The sequence below is a fragment of the Canis lupus genome, chromosome 7 (assembly GCF_011100685.1).
Source record: "Canis lupus familiaris isolate Mischka breed German Shepherd chromosome 7, alternate assembly UU_Cfam_GSD_1.0, whole genome shotgun sequence".
NCBI classification, from domain to species: Eukaryota; Metazoa; Chordata; class Mammalia; order Carnivora; family Canidae; genus Canis; species Canis lupus.
In genome coordinates this window covers 56179532-56197187 of record NC_049228.1, presented here as the reverse complement: position 1 = coordinate 56197187, position 17656 = coordinate 56179532, and the positions used below count along the sequence as shown (strand labels likewise).

The 17656-nt window shown below is 35.3% G+C and overlaps 1 protein-coding gene across 1 annotated transcript in view; it reads left to right on the top strand.

Annotated features, from left to right (window-relative positions):
- Positions 1–17656, top strand: part of ASXL3 (ASXL transcriptional regulator 3) — a 187639-nt gene that overhangs the window by 57195 nt on the left and 112788 nt on the right. The window contains exons 3-4 of the mRNA XM_038543569.1: positions 9221–9329; positions 10574–10682. Coding sequence (XP_038399497.1) covers positions 9221–9329; positions 10574–10682 — 218 coding nt within the window. The remainder of the gene's footprint in view (positions 1–9220; positions 9330–10573; positions 10683–17656) is intronic.

Sequence of the window (17656 nt, the reverse complement as noted above, 5' to 3'; positions counted from 1 at the left end):
TTAGCCTATTTGATAAGTGTCAAAAAAAAAAAAGTGCAGAGGATTTATTGGCTTATTTAATTGGGACATCCGATGGATTGACCTTCAACATGACTAGATAATGCAGGAGTTCAAGTGATATCATCTTCCCCACACCCCCTCTTTTCTTTCCATGTTGTGCTCTCCTTTACTCTGGTTAACTTTATTCTTGGCAGGCTCTCTTTGTGGAGGCAGCGGTAGGCACCAGCTAATTGTTTTTGTACCTTTACAGCTTATGTTTCCACTGAAAATAATGTGTGCTCTTTCTCTTTATTTTTATATCAGTTCCCCAAACTCCCACCATTTGACCATTTTGTTTAATCTAGCTAGCCTTCCTGGTGGGGAAATAGGGACCATTTCACTGGTAACTAACCTGGAATCACATTACTGAGGACGGAAAAGTCTATAAGAGACAGGAATGCACAGCATGCATATATAAGATGGCCAGTGTGGCCTGAGTGGTATGTATGGTGTTTGACACACAGGATTATAATCATAAATTGCAACAGAATATAGATAGTAGTCATTGCAGGTGCTTTATGTATAGAAATGCATGATTGTAACAGCTTTCATGGCAGTGATCAAGTTCATCTCAACAGACATGTTTTGAGTGGATTGAGATTGCTTGTCAGATAATACAAAAATGAATATGTGACAATCCTCTATGGAGTCCCCAAACTTGTACTTGGTAGGGACAGGAAAGTTAGAAGTATAAAAATTTTGATGAAACCATGAGGGATGTGCAAAGTGTCAAGATTGTAATCCAGGAATGCCCTGCGATCACAAAAGGTGTCACCATACAGGCCGTAGTTAAAAGTTTTATTTTTAGTGGTAAATGGAGCAAGGAGTGGGATGCATTTTCAGGCAGAGGGTTTAATATGAACCAAAACAGAGAGATTGGAAACCATGGAAGCATATGATTTACTGAGTTGGATCAGATTATAGGAGAGTAGTCTGAGGGTGAAGAGTAATCTGAGCATTGGAGATGAGGTAGGCGCCAACTATCCTGTAGGAGACTGTCATTTCCACTTAAAAATTTGTGCTTCTGAAACCACTGATTTTAATAAATGAATGAATGAATGAAATCAAGTGTATGGCATGGCCTGAGGAGTCTAAGCAGTGTTTTTGTTAGTTTTTTTTAAATAGGAACATTGCTTTGGCACCAGTGGGTAGGCTGCATTGGAGCAGGGAGATACTGAAGGTAGGGTTGGGGGCTATCGAACTATCCTCCTGTGATGCAAATACTGTTTGAATTAGGAAGTGAAGAAGCCAAAAGGCAAACCGAAAAATGAACTTTGTTGAGGTACAATGGCTTGAAGAGTGTGAGAAATGCTTCAGTCGTGGGTGATGAGGAGGAGGAGAGTACCCAACACTGAGAGAGATTTAGAGGAACTAGAGGGAGGTCTCCATTGGGAGGATGAGTAAGATGACTTTTATGTTGGGTAATATTGCAAATATATAGTGTTTTCAACTACATGTGAATGTTACATATACATTTGTCAATGCTATTCAGAGTTCCTGGATCTATTTTTCAGTTTTACAGATTTGCACAGAGAAAAATACTCATCACAGTGCATTATTTTTTTCCACAGAGGAACAGATGTTTTGTATACCTTTAAAATAATATTTTAAGCATTTGGCTAATAAAATTAAATATTCCTGGAAGTATAACTGCTAGGTACTTTTTCCTAATGTTCTGAGTCATAAATATAGTACAGCATTTTCTCAAGTATATTTCTTGGCATACTATAATAGGGGATGTTGCTAAATATTGCAGGGGGGAGGATTTGGGTTTTTTTGTTTGCTGTTTTTTGTTTGTTTTTGCTTATTCTTAGGAAATAGTGAGTTAAAGAGGTTTCTTCAGTTAAGCAGGATTTTTTTTTCAGAGACTTTAGTATATATCCTTAATGTGTTTAGTGAGTTTGCAAAGAATGCAGCATGCTCTTTTCTAACTCATTTGATAGTTCTTTTGGAGTATCACTTGGGACTAATATTTCATAGAACACATTCAGAAATGCTATAGTATTAGCCATTGGTAACACATTGGGATAGGAGGAGTACAAGTAGAATATAGAAATTCACATTTTTATATGAAACTAATTTATCATACCAAATATAATTAGTCTTTTTCTTAATATATGAAATTCACTATTTTATTTTGGAAGATACATTTTTTTTGGCCTAATTGAAAATATTCTCTTTGTGATTGCAGTAACAGGGAAATAGTATAAAGTCCTGAAGTGCCATCAGTGGCCATGGGTTGGTTGCCTTTGCATTAGAGTTGGTGACATAAGAAATTGGCACTTGATTCCATGTCAGTCATCTCCTTGGAATAAACTAAGGATAACATTTAAATTTGAAATGATTTTACTCCTGTTGTGCCACATGCCTCAAGGCTCCCTTCTCCTAGATCCCTTGTCATTTTGTATATATTCAGATAATTCACTTGAGTTCAGCCTGCATTTCTATTATGTGCAAAGCACTGTCAGAGTGTAAATTTATTTCAAGATTAACTTGACATATATAATGTGCTCAATAAATGTTTATTCAGTTAATGGATTATGTTATTCTTTAATGATCCACTTCTACAAAGAGGCATCTTGATTGTGGACCTGGATTCTCTACCACATTCTCTCAAAGTTCTTTCTTCTCTAGTTTTAATAGGTAGCATCACTTGAAGAAGATGAACAATGTCATCTTCTGCAGCCTAGTTCTTAGAATAATGAAATCTACCTAGAGGGCATCATTGCTATAGGTGGCATTGAGTGAAGACGGAGCCAAACACATTTACTGTTTGCCAGCATCTGGCTTTTCCTTGTGTGTTTCCTTCAAGTGCTAAATATTCTTTTTTAGTATCCAAGGTTAATTAAGTGGAGGAGGCAATTGGGGGGAGAAGAATGTGGGAGATTGGAAAAAGCATAGGCTTTGGAATCAGAATAGAATTTGGATTTCAGCTCCATCGCTTAGTTGTTATTTGACTGCAGTAAGATTCTTAATCTCTCAGCCTCAGTTGCATCTGCTAAACTGGACAGCATGCTTACATTTCATGGTCGCTACGAGGAGTATAGATAATAGGCGTGAAAACGCAATCATGTTAGAAATGCTCAGTAAATGTAACCATAATAATAGATCTTATTATCATTCTTTTCCTTCTACCTTTACTGAATAAGTTATTTTCAATGTTATTCACATGTTGAAGGCTATGGGGTTGGAATATAAGCTCACTCATGTCTTCTCTTATTTTTGCTCATGAAGTGAAAGTGAAATTAGAAAAAAAAAACCTGAGCCATTTTTTAGACAAGTTATGAAATATTTAAATTCTTTCCATTTGCCATCCTTTGTACCTCTTCGAGGAGGAGTAGTATTCATAATAATGAGAGTTTACAATATTTGAACACTTCAGGTATGCCAGATGTATTTCTAAATGTTTTACATGTTTGAACTCATTAATTCTTCAGAATAATCCTTTAAGAAATAGTGACTTTTATTATCCACATTCTGTAGTCAAGGAACCTGAGACCTAGAGAGGTTAAGTCTCAAGTAACACAGCTAGTAAATGGTCTAGCCACTATTGAACCAAGCTGACGGGCTCCAGAAGCCACAGCCTTATTCGTTGTGCTCTATTGCCTTTCCTGGTATAGCAGTGATCACATGACATGTAGAGAAACAGTTGCCAATATCCAGCTAAACCTGTGGTGTGTTGTTCATGTGATGTCTATAAACCAAGGATTTTTAGACATCTCACTTCAGACTTTAGATGGGGTCTTTAAAAACTATAATTTGGATTATAGGCTTTAGTTTATACTTTTATAGGCTCACTTCTTAGTTTCCTTATAGATATTATTTAGAAATAATACTGATCAACTCTTGTCCCTATTTTAATGTTTTGAGAATCTTGTCTCCTAAAACAAAAAGTCAATTTAATGAATATGATTGTATGAACCACTGTCTGGTGGCAGCTTGGTAATGTCTCCAAAGTGAATAAAAGGTCTAAGTTCAAATCTCTGTTTATATTCTAAGAAGAATATCTTTTTATATTTTTCAAGCCAATCAGAGACAAATGTTTAGGTTTGGAGTCTGAAACTGTTTCTCTACATTTAAGAATTAACTTGCATAGCATATGTCACTTGGTAATTATTTCATGCCTCATATATCCACTTCATAAGTGTACTGGGGCTACATTTCTATATTACCTGAGAGATGTGTTGAAAATTGAAAATCATGTGGATTTTCTTCACATGGAAATATGCAGAATATCTTTCTGTCATGACCCATCTCTTGAGCTAATTGGTTCTCCCTATTTATTCTTACATTTTTAAAACTCTAATATTAGTTATTTCTCATATGTCTGTGCTCACTAAAAATGTTAATTAGTGATCTTCTTTGAGGCACTACAAAGTTTGGGACACCATTTGTGTCTTCAAAAATCAAAATTCAGGGCTGCTATAGATAATTTTTTGGTTAACATTGTATGTGCTGGGATTAGGTAGGTAACATGTATAGTTTTAGATTGTTATTTTCTATCATTTTCAAAAATTCCAGACTAGTGGTAATTTTTCTCAAAGAGTAAGAAGTTAATTTGGCCTTGCCTTTCTATAATATTTTTTAAGCATCTAAGTTACAGATTTTCAGCGAATGTACACTGTGCCTATGTATGCTAAGGAGTCATCCACACACACTGATAGAAATAGTTTATTCTTTTCCACTAGTAATGACCTACCCATTAAAGATGTAAATAAATAGACAAATCCAAGAATGCATTGTTCATTTTTTAACATTTTAAAAACATTTTGGTGAAGTGTAACATATACAAGACTTAGATGCGCAAGTCCTAAGTAATCAATTTAATTTTCACATAGTGAACACAAAGATCTTCCATCAAGAACTAAAATATTACCTGTCACACCAGAGGCCCACGTAATTTCCTCTTAAAAATATAGTCTTTATAGTTAAGATATTTTCTTAGGCCATCAACACTGGAGATACTTGAAAGGAGCTATTATGAATTGTTTTGAAAGACAGTGAACATGTAATTGTTTCTATTAATTTATATTAATAATAGCACAATAACATTAATAACAAATATTGCTTAACAATTGCTTCTTGAATTTATTGAGTTTTTTGACTGACATTGTTTGGGATTAATTTTTTGATATTCCCAGATTTGAAAAATGAGATTAAAAATATTTTTAGGAAACGGCTTTCATCTGACAATTTTAAGAGATGCTTAGTGAAATAATGTGGTTTAAAATTTGGGTTACTTAAATATTGAACAGCCTTGCTATTTTATACATAAGGGAATGGAGGACCACAATTATGATATTTTCTTTGTCATGTCTATAAATATTCTTCCATTTGCATTCCCTGGGTACTTTTTGTGGTTTTTAAAATTATTAAAATAGATAAGCCATCCAGCTCATTCACTAAGTGTGCACTATTAGTAAAATTTTATGTGTTCTGTCAGCAATTTGATGTGATAAAGCAATGGTTTTTCTGTAGTTCGCACAGCACCAGGGCTCTGCAAAGCATCTCTGGGGGTTCTTTGATGTCTAGACAGTTTAAATTATGCCTGCTCCCCTGCCTCCAAATTCCACCCCTGTTCTGCTTCAGGGGTTGTGGGAAATGAAAACAAACCAGAAGGGTTCCACAACCCTACAGTCTAGGGAGAAAAACAAACAAGTAGAATAAGCTGTATATCTACCCTGGCAGGTGTATAGGAAGGCCCAATTACAGGGAATAGAAAGAAAAGAATTAGGGACAAATATTGTCCTTTGTATTTATTTCTAATTATATTCCTGATGTAGAAATACATGTGCATTACGGATAAAATGTTGTAGAGGCATTAAGGGAAGAAAGTACGAGGTACCTATTACCTCAGCTCCCCACTTTTTCCTCCCCATTGGCAGCCAAATCTACAAGTTTGGTGTGTTTTTTTTTGTATATTGTCCTGTTTATTGAAATGGTAAGATGCAGAATTGCATTTTAAGTTGGAAAGCTAACTTTATTTTCTTTCTTTTTTCTTCGTTTTCCTTTTATAATTTGGGACATCATGATTCTTCCAATTCGTCTTTTTAGAAAGTAAGTAACTTTTGAAAGTTCAGAGGTTTTTTTTTGTTCTTGTTAAAATGTTAACACTTTATTGTTTCATACATACATATACACATATACATATTTTTATTACAGAATTTTTAACTTTTAAATGCCAACTGAAGTAATTAACCCTTGCCTTAACTGTGAATGAAGTGTGTTTAATTCATTAAAAATATGAATTGCCTTATAGAAGGTGTTTATGCTAAGAATACACTTTTAACATTTATTTGCCTCATCTTTTATACACACAGTAAATCATTATACTATATATTCATACATAAATGTATTTAAATATGTATGCATATAAATATATTTTCCTTAATTTAAATATGTATGCATATATTTTCCTTAATATTTTCCATACTTTCTAGGTTTTTTGAATATGAAAATAATAAAAATAAATAAGACTTTTATTACTGTTCAATAGAAGTACATTAAGACATTCATTTCTTCAGGAAAAGCAATCCAAATTTTCTAGACTGTATGAGGCTGTTAAGAATAATAGCAATAAGTAAATGGTATGAAAGATTAAAAAAAATAATTTTCCTATGTGTATTCTGCATTGATGAAACAGTTACCTTTTATTAAGCATTTACTTCTTTTGATTCTAATGTTTTATTGTTTTTAGATAAAATGGGCCATATAATTAGTTTTTTTTCTGTAAAGAAATGCAGGTGATATGCTTACAACTAAGTAATCAGCCAATGATTTGAATTGTAGAATTTGCATTTCATTGCAAAATATTTTCCAATTCTTCTAAAATGCAAATGTTGTTTAGTTTTGAAATAAAACAAATTTCATATGTTTGTTTTGGGAAAGATTTTGGAGAATTATAGTGATCATTGAGACTTGGAGATACACTGTCATGTGATTCTGAAGTACATATTTTTAAATATTTCCATAGTAAGTCTTGAGTTTATGGAATTAATAAACAGTATAATTTAATAATATATTCATGCTCAACAGAGCTTATTATTTATATGAAACTGGGTGCTTATCACTTATACTTGCAGCATGCATAGCATTAAACTGCTACTTAATAGGCAATTTATCTTCTACAATTATCTTTCACTTACTGTACCTTAGAAAGAAAATGTAAATTATAGCAATGTTAAATTATATTTGTTCAACATTTTTTAGTGGCCTTTAAATCTGTATTATTCTTTCATATTCTAAATCTGTGTCAGGACTTCAGGAAAGAAGCAGGAAGTATGTGAGGTTCGATGTTAGGTGGACAATTGTTATATTTTTAAAAGTCTACATTCTTTCATTTTTATGTATTGGATTCTATTTTACTTGTGGTGTTCACATTTTCTTGCCAAGTCTCTACAGAAAGTCTGTGTTTCTGACAGTTTCACTAAATTAAAACTCCACAAATCTGGCATAATAATTTCCTAGCTTCAAATTGTCTGTGCTTTTATCTAGAGAGAAAATGACAAAAATAGGTATTTTGGAGTGCTCAGCATAACATGTACAGCATGATTTATCTGGAATTTGTTCATGGACAGAGATATTTCTAGGAGAGATGAATATATTTTACAGTATCAGGTATGCCTGGCCCACTTGAAATATGAGCAAAAAATCTTTTGTGAGGAAAAATAATGAAATGAGGTCTGTAAACTTGGAAAAGCTTCATGAGGAAAGATATTAAAGTAAACGCACACAATGCAATTAACATGTATACGTTAGTGTCATTACTACATTGTTTATATTAGGGCTCTTACTTCCTGTCAGATCCACTGGGATCATACTGACATGTTGGCACAGAGGAGCTGCTTCCTAAAATAACAGTGTTATTATTATAATACTCATAAACCTTTATGACCATAATGGGTATATATGCTATGTATATATACACACACATACACACATATGTGTGTATGTCTGTGTAAGTATATGCTGTGGCAACTCAGCAAATTTGGCTTTTTCATTTTATTGGTGAGTTTTCATAGTAGGTAAGAAATTTCCTAATTTTTGTTTTTAGAAACTTCTAATTAAATAACATGAAATTATGTTTCTATCATAGAAATTCAAAGCTTAATATCCTAGAGGTACTCTTATCTGAGAATATTTTGGATTAAATACCTAGAACCCCTAAGGCACAATGTGGTGGAGTAAAGCCTCTAATCCATATTGGTTCAACCAAATACTGATGTTTTAGCATATTAGGAAGTAAAATATACATGGAAACATAAGTAATGAAAGTAATAATTATAGCTCCAAATTCCAGCTTGCAAAAATATTAGTTTGCAAACAAAACCCAAAAAAGGTTCTAAAGTCTACCCCAGAAAATACATACATATACATTTCAAAAACATCTTTCTAGGTATAATGAATACATTTCAATACTATTTGTTCATATGTGCTTTGATATTCTTAATCGTTAGTTTAATGCTGTTTGATTCCTTTTAAAAATCTATTTTCATAATTCAATCACTTGCATCTTTATTATAGAACATAAAGCTGGGAAGAATTCCCAAACACTTATTTTTTTATTGACAAATCTGAGAAAAGGATGTCATTGTAGAAGCTGTATCAGGTATAAACACAGATATAGATTTTTATTTGGCTGTGTGAGAAATGCAGTCCTGTGAGTAACTTAAACACTTGTAATTTCAAATCAGTTCTTCCCTGGTTTCTTATTATTCTTTTGTTGCTTTTCAACCTATAGGATGGAGCTGTCCTTGAACTTGGTTTATTTGATCATTCAAGTGCAACCATCAAGTTGTCTGTAATATTTAAAAACTGAGGCTTCATGGTATTATTTGTAAAGTAACAGCACATAAACATTTGGGCTTTGGTTTCTTTGAAATAGAGTGTTGGTTGCTTTATGAATAAAAGCATAATTTCAATTCAGGAGACTTTTTGCCTGGAGCCTATAAGACAGATGCATCTGATTAACTTTGGCAAAACTGGACTGGCCTGTTATTGTAATGTAGATGTTTTCGGGGTTGGGAGGATATTTTAAAAAGGCATGTGAGAAGGTCCTTTTTTTTTTTTTTCTTTTTTCTTTTCTTTTTTTTTTTTTGAGAGAGAGAGAGACTGAGGGAACAGTTTTGCCACAGAAACTACATCTCAGATTGCTTCATTTTTGTACACTTTTATTTTCTAGTGGAACTTCTCCATTAGCCTGTCTGAATGCAATGCTTCACACTAACACTCGAATAGGGGATGGAACATTCTTCAAAATCCCTGGAAAGTCAGGCCTCTATGCTCTCAAAGTAAGTTGGATTGTTCTGCATATTATGTCTGTTATTACTGTGTATCATGCATTTTTTCAGACATTTGAAGGTAAACAAAATTAGATTTGGGTGAAGGGTAGAAAAATGACCCCTATGCCTTTTAAATGTTTTCAGATGTCTTAAAAATGATTTCATATTAAGAATAAACAATGACATTTTTCTTCAAGGAAAGCATATCTGTGGTTTCACTCTAACATATGGTAATGGAAAATAGTTGTGGCTTCCTTAAAATTCTTGATTCTTAAAAATTTACATGGAGGAGTGCCATGAATCATCAGCCAAGAGCTTTAGATGATCATGGTTGCAGTAAACTATTTGGCCTCAACTTTATGGCCTCAGTTGATATACAGGCTTCACACCTGTACACATTGTTGTCTTTTATAAAATAAATTTATCCAGTATTCCTGAAAAGTTGCTGATTTAAATTATTCAATTTTGAAACAGCAGTGTATCAAGGGAATTTTAAATAATGCATAATTGTTGTGTGAGAAGAATAGAGAAATGAAATAAAAAGCTTCAGATAATGGAGTCTTAATTATTTTAGTGTAATCCCGTTCCCTACTAGAATGGGAAATGCTATCTAAGATGCAAAATTCCAGAAGACAAAAGCTGATGATCTACAAATGGTTGCGTAACTTGGAACAAATAAATCAATGTATTATTTCTTATAAAGTTAAAAATAAGTCACTGCTCTAATAAATGATGGATTACATTTAAAGTTCATTCATTTCTTTTGAGAAGATGGTTTTTAATGTTAAAAGTTATACCTGGCGAAGAACCAGGGGTTCCTTCTCTGCTACTAAAAGTATGGGACCCTTCTTACTGTGTGTTTCAGAAAATAACAGGTTAATCAAAAAGACTTGTACTATTTCAGTTGCTTTTTGTAGCTACTTGGGTATTTAATTTACTGGTAAAATTCTGAGTTGTGAAGCCATTTTCTAATATAAAAGTGTAGAATTGGGGAAAAAAGGAAACAATGAATATCAAAAGGAAACTTTGTTTTGTACAGATTTTAAGAGGTTTAAGAAAGTCATCTGTGGCAATGTGCTTTTCCCAGTTTTTTTTTTAATTCATATTTTTTAGAGATTTTACATTAAGAAAAAAATCTGTTGAAATTCCAAATCACAAGTAACAGTGGTAATACTTTAGGACTCTGAAAGTATTTTAAATATTTTCAGTTGTCAGTATATCTCCATAAATATCATTTTTTAAAAATAATACAGAAAGAGGAGTCATCATGCCCAGCTGACGGAACATTGGATTTAGGCTGTGAATCTGAACTGGATGGCGCAGAAATGGCAGAGGCCAATGCTAGTGGAGAAGGAGATGGAGGTACGTATGACAAAGGTCAAGATATAAACATTATTCTCTTCGAGTTATATAGAATTCCAGTAATTCCACTAATTGATCCCAACCATTAGAGATACAATTCCTTCTCTAAGTTTTTACCATCTGCATTGATTCATCATCAAATATTTGGATTCAAAAGGTTGGCACCAAAGAAAAGTATGCATTTCTTTGCTTTTTGTTTTATTTTATTTTAATTTTTGACACTGTGGACTTTTCTGGATAATATTCTCAAATGTTATCAGTATATTTTTCCTGTAAGGTGACAGTGTTACTGGAGGTATCTGGTGGTTGTATTCTATTGTGAGGCATTTTCTGCATTGTGTTTCTTTTTCCTGTGATCACAAGTAGTTTTATGTTTAGCTTTGTTCCTGGGTTTGTCCTTAGTAAATTAAACCTAGGACTAATACTCCTCACAATTGAACAAGAGCCAAATAAGTTATATTCTTGTGAAACACATTTGAAAAGTGACTGACTCTTCCAGAATTCTAAGGGGGTGTTTTCTGCCTCTGAATTCTGTCCATGTTAATTCATTTTTTATCTTTGTCAAGACATTTGCATTATGATCCCATTGGTGTATGTAATTTCCATACAGCAGTTTTAACAAATTTTCAGTCCACAGACACTGTTGTACTTTTTCCTACCCTACCCACTGGTCCCACAAAGTGGACCCAGATCATGATTTGGGAGGAAGACTGTGTCATTAAAGCCTCTGTTGGTGGACTCATAGAAATCAGTAAATTATCTTTAAACAAACAAACTTTAAAGGATCCTTGAGAAATATCATATTTCAGTAATAGCCCAAAGCCATTCGTTTTATTAACAGCTACAGGAGTCTCTTTGTATTCAGACTGGACACTCCTGCCCTTTAAGCTGGTATGCTCTCTGATAGCCCCCATGAGACTGATTTTACTTCGGTGCCTATCTAATCTGCAATAGACATTGTGAATTAAGGTAAGAAACACAGATTCTTTGTAAAAGGGCTGAAGTTGGCTCTGTAGGCTTTTTTTTTTTTTTAGACCAATTTTCACTGTATTTGATGTTCCTATTCTTTTTTTTAATAATAAATTTATTTTTTATTGGCGTTCAATTTACCAACATACAGAATAACACCCAGTGCTCATCCCGTCAAGTGCCTCCCTCAGTGCCCGTCACCCAGTCACCCCCACCCCCTGCCCTCCTCCCCTTCCACCACCCCTAGTTCGTTTCCCAGAGTTAGGAGTCTTTATGTTCTGTCTCCCTTTCTGATATTTCTTACCCATTTATATTCCTACCCATATATATTTCCTCCCTTTCCTTCTATTCCCTTTCACTATTATTTATATTCCCCAAATGAATGAGAACATTTAATGATGTCCCTATTCTTATACCTTTTAAAAACTCAGCTCAACCCCACACTTGTGGTAGTACTGTGAACTTCGACAGGTCCTTGCGGTTACAGAGGGAACAAGGCAGAGGTGCATAGCAATTTCTGCCTTTCTGGAAGTGCTGGTAAAATGGGGGCAAACTATTCCTCTTCAGGAGGATGAAGGGGAATCGCATTGGGTCATTCTCCTTGTTGTACTGCCTGCTTTAGCATACAAATATGCTCTCTCTCAACCTATATATTGAGTTTCTACAATGTGCTATGTACCATTTTCAACACTGCAGTTACAGCAGTAAAAAATAAGACCAAAAAGAGACTTCTCATGGATCTTAGGTTGGTAGAGAGAGAATAAGCAAAATAAATGTGTAAAATGTGTAGCTTATTCATTGCCAGAAAGTGAGTGAGATTAGGGTGAGAGAGAAGAGTACATTTGAGAAAAGATCTGAAGACAGGGAGAAGGTATTTAAGGGGAAAGAGTTCTAGATGAAGAAGCAGCAATTACAAGGGCCTTAAAACAGAAGAGTGCCTGGAATGTGTCAGAAACATCAAGATGCCAGTGTGGTTGGAGGCCAGAGTGAGCAAAGGAGAGGATGATAAGATATGAAGTTAGGAAGTTATGGGGCTGGATGCTATCATGCCTTAATTAATTTTGTCTTTTGCTTTTAGTGAGATGTTCAACTCTTGTAGGGTTTTGAGCTAGAGAGACAGTAATCTCACTTAGATTTAGCAAGAGCTAAAGTATAGCAGGAGCACTAATTACAAAAATACATACATACATACACACACATATATATGAAGGAGGATATATATATATATACATATGTGTATATATGTGTATATATATATATACACACATATAGACAAAAAGGACAAAAACAGAGACCATTCAGAAAGCTATTGCCACAGATAAGAGGTGATGGTGGTTTGAATAAAAGTAGCAGTGGATATACTGAAAAGTGATTGGATTCTGGATATATATGAATAGGAGCTGCTAAAATTACTATGGTTATGAAATTAAAAAAGGAATTGGAGATAACCCCAAAATATCAGTGTTAGCATATAGAAAAGTTAGCACTGTCTTTAATTTAGATGGAAAATCCACAAGGAATTAGTTTGAGGGGCAGGGAGTTGTTGATCAGGAGCTCAGTTTTGGACATATTAAGTATGACATTCATTTTCAACACCCTGGTGGATGTGTTAAATAATTGGACTTATGTGTCTTGAATTCATGGGAAAGACCTTGCTGGAAATACACATTTGGAAGTGGTCAGTCTATAAACAATATTTAAACACAAGAAACTGGATGAGATCACCAAAGAACTGAAGGGAAATTGAAAAGAGAAGATGCCCAAAGGCTGAGATCAGGGGTATTTGACTTTTTTTTTTTTAAGGTTTATTTATTCATGAGAAACAGAGAGAGAGAGAAAGAGAGAGAGAGAGAGAGAGAGGCAGAGACACAGGCAGAGGGAGAGGCAGGCTCCATGCAGGGAGCCTGATGTGGGACTCGATCCCAGGACTCCAGGATCACGCCCTGGGCTCAAGGCAGGCGCTAAATCACTGAGGCACCCAGGGATCCCCTGGTGTTTAACTTTTAAGAGCTTGGGGGAAGTGATGGGAAATAATTACAGAAAAATGAAACTGAGGATAAATGGTTAGGAGAACATGTTCTCTGTCCTGGTAAACAAGTGAAGAAAGTATTTCTGGGAAGGAAGCACCTCAGATGTGTTAAATGCTTTGGATATTTCAACTTATAGTGAAGACTGAGAATAACCATTGGATTTAGCTTTGTGATATTGTTGATGAACTGGGCAATGACAATTTCTATCCAGTGGCGGGACCACAAGCCTGAATGAAGTAGATTCATGAGAATGGGAGAACAAAATGGAGACCCCAAAAGTAGCTGATACTTTCAAGGATTTTTGAGGTAAAGGGAAGAAAAATGGGAAAATGGCTAGAAGGGAAAGTGTAACCAAAAGAAAGTTATTTTTTAATATGAGAGATAAATATTAGAATAATTCTATACTGATGAGGAAAATCCAGTTGAGAAGGAGAATTTGATAATGATGAAGTTCTTCTGTGGCCATGTGCTTGATTAGATGAGAGGAAAGGGATCTATTAAATGGATGCAGAGACTGGCCTTATTAGGAGTATAGACAGGTGCTCTAAGAAAGTAGAGAGGATAAGTCAGGGTATTTGGATAGAAATGAAGGGAGGTGAGAACACCTGGGAGAGGCTTATGGAAATATGCTTATTGCTTTATTTTTCTCCGAGAAATAGGAAATAATTTCATCAGTGCAGCATGAGGACCAGGGAGGTAGTTTTTCAGATTTAGAGAGAATATATAAAATGTTTGTCTAGAGTCAGGCAGGATCAAGGATCCTTTTAAGGTTGTTAATTCTGAATTTAGTATGAGACCAATCAACAAGGTGGTACTTTTTCTCCAGTCATGTTCATGACCTCTGTTACAAGTGCAGAGTAGGTACAGAGTTGGATTTGGCCAGTGTTGGGATTTTGCCAGGTGTGAATGAAGAAGTAAGAGAGGGACAGAGGAGTTAAGGGTGCATGAAATGGAATAGTCAAGATCAGGTTCCATGGTATTTAAGGTGGTTGCAGATATGAGTAAGGGACACAATCCTGTGAGGGATGGTGCAGAGGGGGAGGTCTTACTGGGGTGGAAGGATTGCTTGATTTGGTGTTCTAGAGAAAATGAGTTGAAGGATGAAGGATATGTGATGTGAGAGTGGAATACACAAAATTGAGGTCAGGGTGATATTATGGAATATATGTCAGAGATGAGAGGAAAGAAAGGAGGAGCCTAGGTTTAAGGCTGTCAGGAATGGTTATGCGTTGTGCATCCTCTTCAGAGTGGCCCGAATGAAGAGACCATCCAAGGCAGCTGAAACACAGTAACCCTCTGTTTGCCCAGCCTAGTGTTTTGGGATGAAATTGGGTCTCCTTGATGGAAACATTGCTTTTTTAAATTTGCACAAAGATGCAAAGGCTGGTCGTGGCTCAAGTATAAAATACCAGAGAATTATCTGTGTGGATATTGAAACCGACAATTGTGTTAGAACTAGCATCAAAAGAGCATGACCTTTAGGAGCTAAAGCCTTCAAAACATGAAGGGGAGTAATGCAGGAGTTAGTAGGTAAGTGCAGGAAGGAGCATAGTTGCTGCTATGGTTTGATGGAATGAGATAGGCTGGAGGCAACTAAGGAGCAGCAGGGGAAAATAGAGGTCATCTCTCCCATTTCCAGGCTCAGTAGCACAAAGGGTGTGGAAAAGAAAGGGTCTTCTATCTGAAGGGTCCTAGGGGAAGTAGTGTTCATTGGAGAGAGCCAGGTTTTTGTAGATCAAGATGTGAAGGGAGTTTGCAGAGAAAAGATGGAGGCTAATAGGAGATCTTGCTAATTGGCTAACCCCGAATTTCAGAGAAACAGTGGGAGGGTTTTAGTGGCTAGAAAGGGGTGGAGGACCAGGTGGTGGGAGCACTTTGCCAACAGCTAAAACAAAGTAGGGAAAGCAACCTCCCCTAATTTGAAATGTGAAGAGGAACTTCACAAAGTAATGTATTACCAGCACCCCTCCAAGCTAATGTGACCAAGTCACATTTCCTGGTTTCTCCTTTGAAGTTGCATTAGAGAAATTGCTTTGGGGAATCACTGAACAGATAGTAAATAGCTTGTTTCCTTGAGTATTTCTTGACTCACCCACTTTTGCATCTTCTGGCAAACCACAATTGCTTCTTTTAGGACAAGTGTATTTCCTATCCACGTTCCACATAAGTACCATATACTTCTTGTATAGCCCATCAACCTTGCCAAACTTATATATTGAAAAGGACTGCTTCCACTGCCCAGTCTTTGTAAGCTGTTTGCTTGTATATGGTTTAATCCTCATAATATTCCTGTGAGATACAGACTCTTTCTAGGCTCTGTTTTTTTTTTTTTTTTTTTTTTAAGGTTCATTTATTTATTTATGATAGAGAGGCAGAGACACAGGCAGAGAGAGAAGCAGGGCCTATGCCGGGAGCCCGATGCGGGACTCGATCCCAGGACTCCAGGATTGCGCCCTGGGCCAAAGGCAGGCACCAAACAGCCGAGCCACCCAGGGATCCCTCAGGGTTTTTTTTAAAAATCTATTTTAATTAAATTTTTTTTTTTTGCCTTTGAGAAAATAAAATTAGATAAATATCTCATCTAAGTGGCAAGCCCAGGTAGGTGTACATGACATCAAAAGCCACGCTCTAACCACTGGGATACTTCCTTGGAATCACAGGGCACTCTTTTAGCCAGGAGTCATTGATACAATTTGCTTTCCCAACATTTGTGCAAATCTATTCTGATTATAGACTTGAGAATTTGACAAAGAGGAACCCCTGGCTTATCCAGATTAAGGAGTGGAATACCACATGATTTCTTGCAAATTGATAATAAAGTCCATGAAACTGAACCAGTTCAGGTGATTTCCTTGCCATTCTGTTTCTAATACATACTTGAACCAGAAGTTAGAATGGATAGAATTTCTGCACTTCTAACAGCTGTACAAATATACTTTGAAAATATAATCAGAGAGAGAGAAGGTGGGGGATGTGTGGGGATGTGTGGACCTGGGAGCCAGGGTGGGGGAGGGGGGAAAGGAAAGAAAAGAGGAGGGTCCCACCATCTGTTTTTTTCCTTCTCCTCTCCCATTCCTCCTTTGGGATGAAAGAGTGGGAAGTGCGGAGGTGAATAATAACTGCCACTTGGTAACATAACCTTGTGGCAATCCAGAAAATAAGCCTCTGCTACCATAGAGTTATTTCAAATTAATAAGGATCAACTGAGATTCGCTGTACCATTAAAGAGGGTAAGCAAAGAAATATTTTTTAAAGCACTTTATAGAACTGGTAATACAAAATCTTAGCAGCTTGATTCCAGTCAGTAATATTTGAATCTTCAGGTTTGAGGTAATAACAATAATGCTTCAGTCCGCTTCTTGCAATCAATTGGCCAGAGAAACATTCTTATTAAATGGGTGATCTTTGGCCAAGAAATTTTGTTTTAAAGTTTTGTTGAAAATTTTTACAATGCGGGAAAGTGGTATATTTATTGATTATAGGATTTACAAGACACAGAACTACAGTTATGTGTATGTTCCTTTGACTCCTACCAGTCTCTCAAGTTAATAAGAATTAGGCATATAGACTCAAGAAAATAAACTCTTCAGATTTTACAGGCTTTAGCTCTAGAGATTGAAGAGTGATTTAGGTGAATCACTTGATATATCTTTGTTGACATCCCATGACCATTTATGCCAATATAAGTGTAGATCTATGTCACCCAAAGAAAATATTTTGGATTTTATGGGGTATTTTAGTCAGAGATATATGGGTATATTTGTGTCTGAGTTGTTTTCTGAGCATAATACATTGGTATATCATGAGTTTTCTCACACATATTAAGTTGACTTACAGTGCATTCCTGGCTGCAGAACCCATACATATTTTATATGAAATGAGAGCATCACTACATAGTCTTCACCCTCTTCACCTTCTATTTATAAATTGTTATTAACAAGAAAAAATGAGTTTCTCTTTTCATGGCCCTGATTT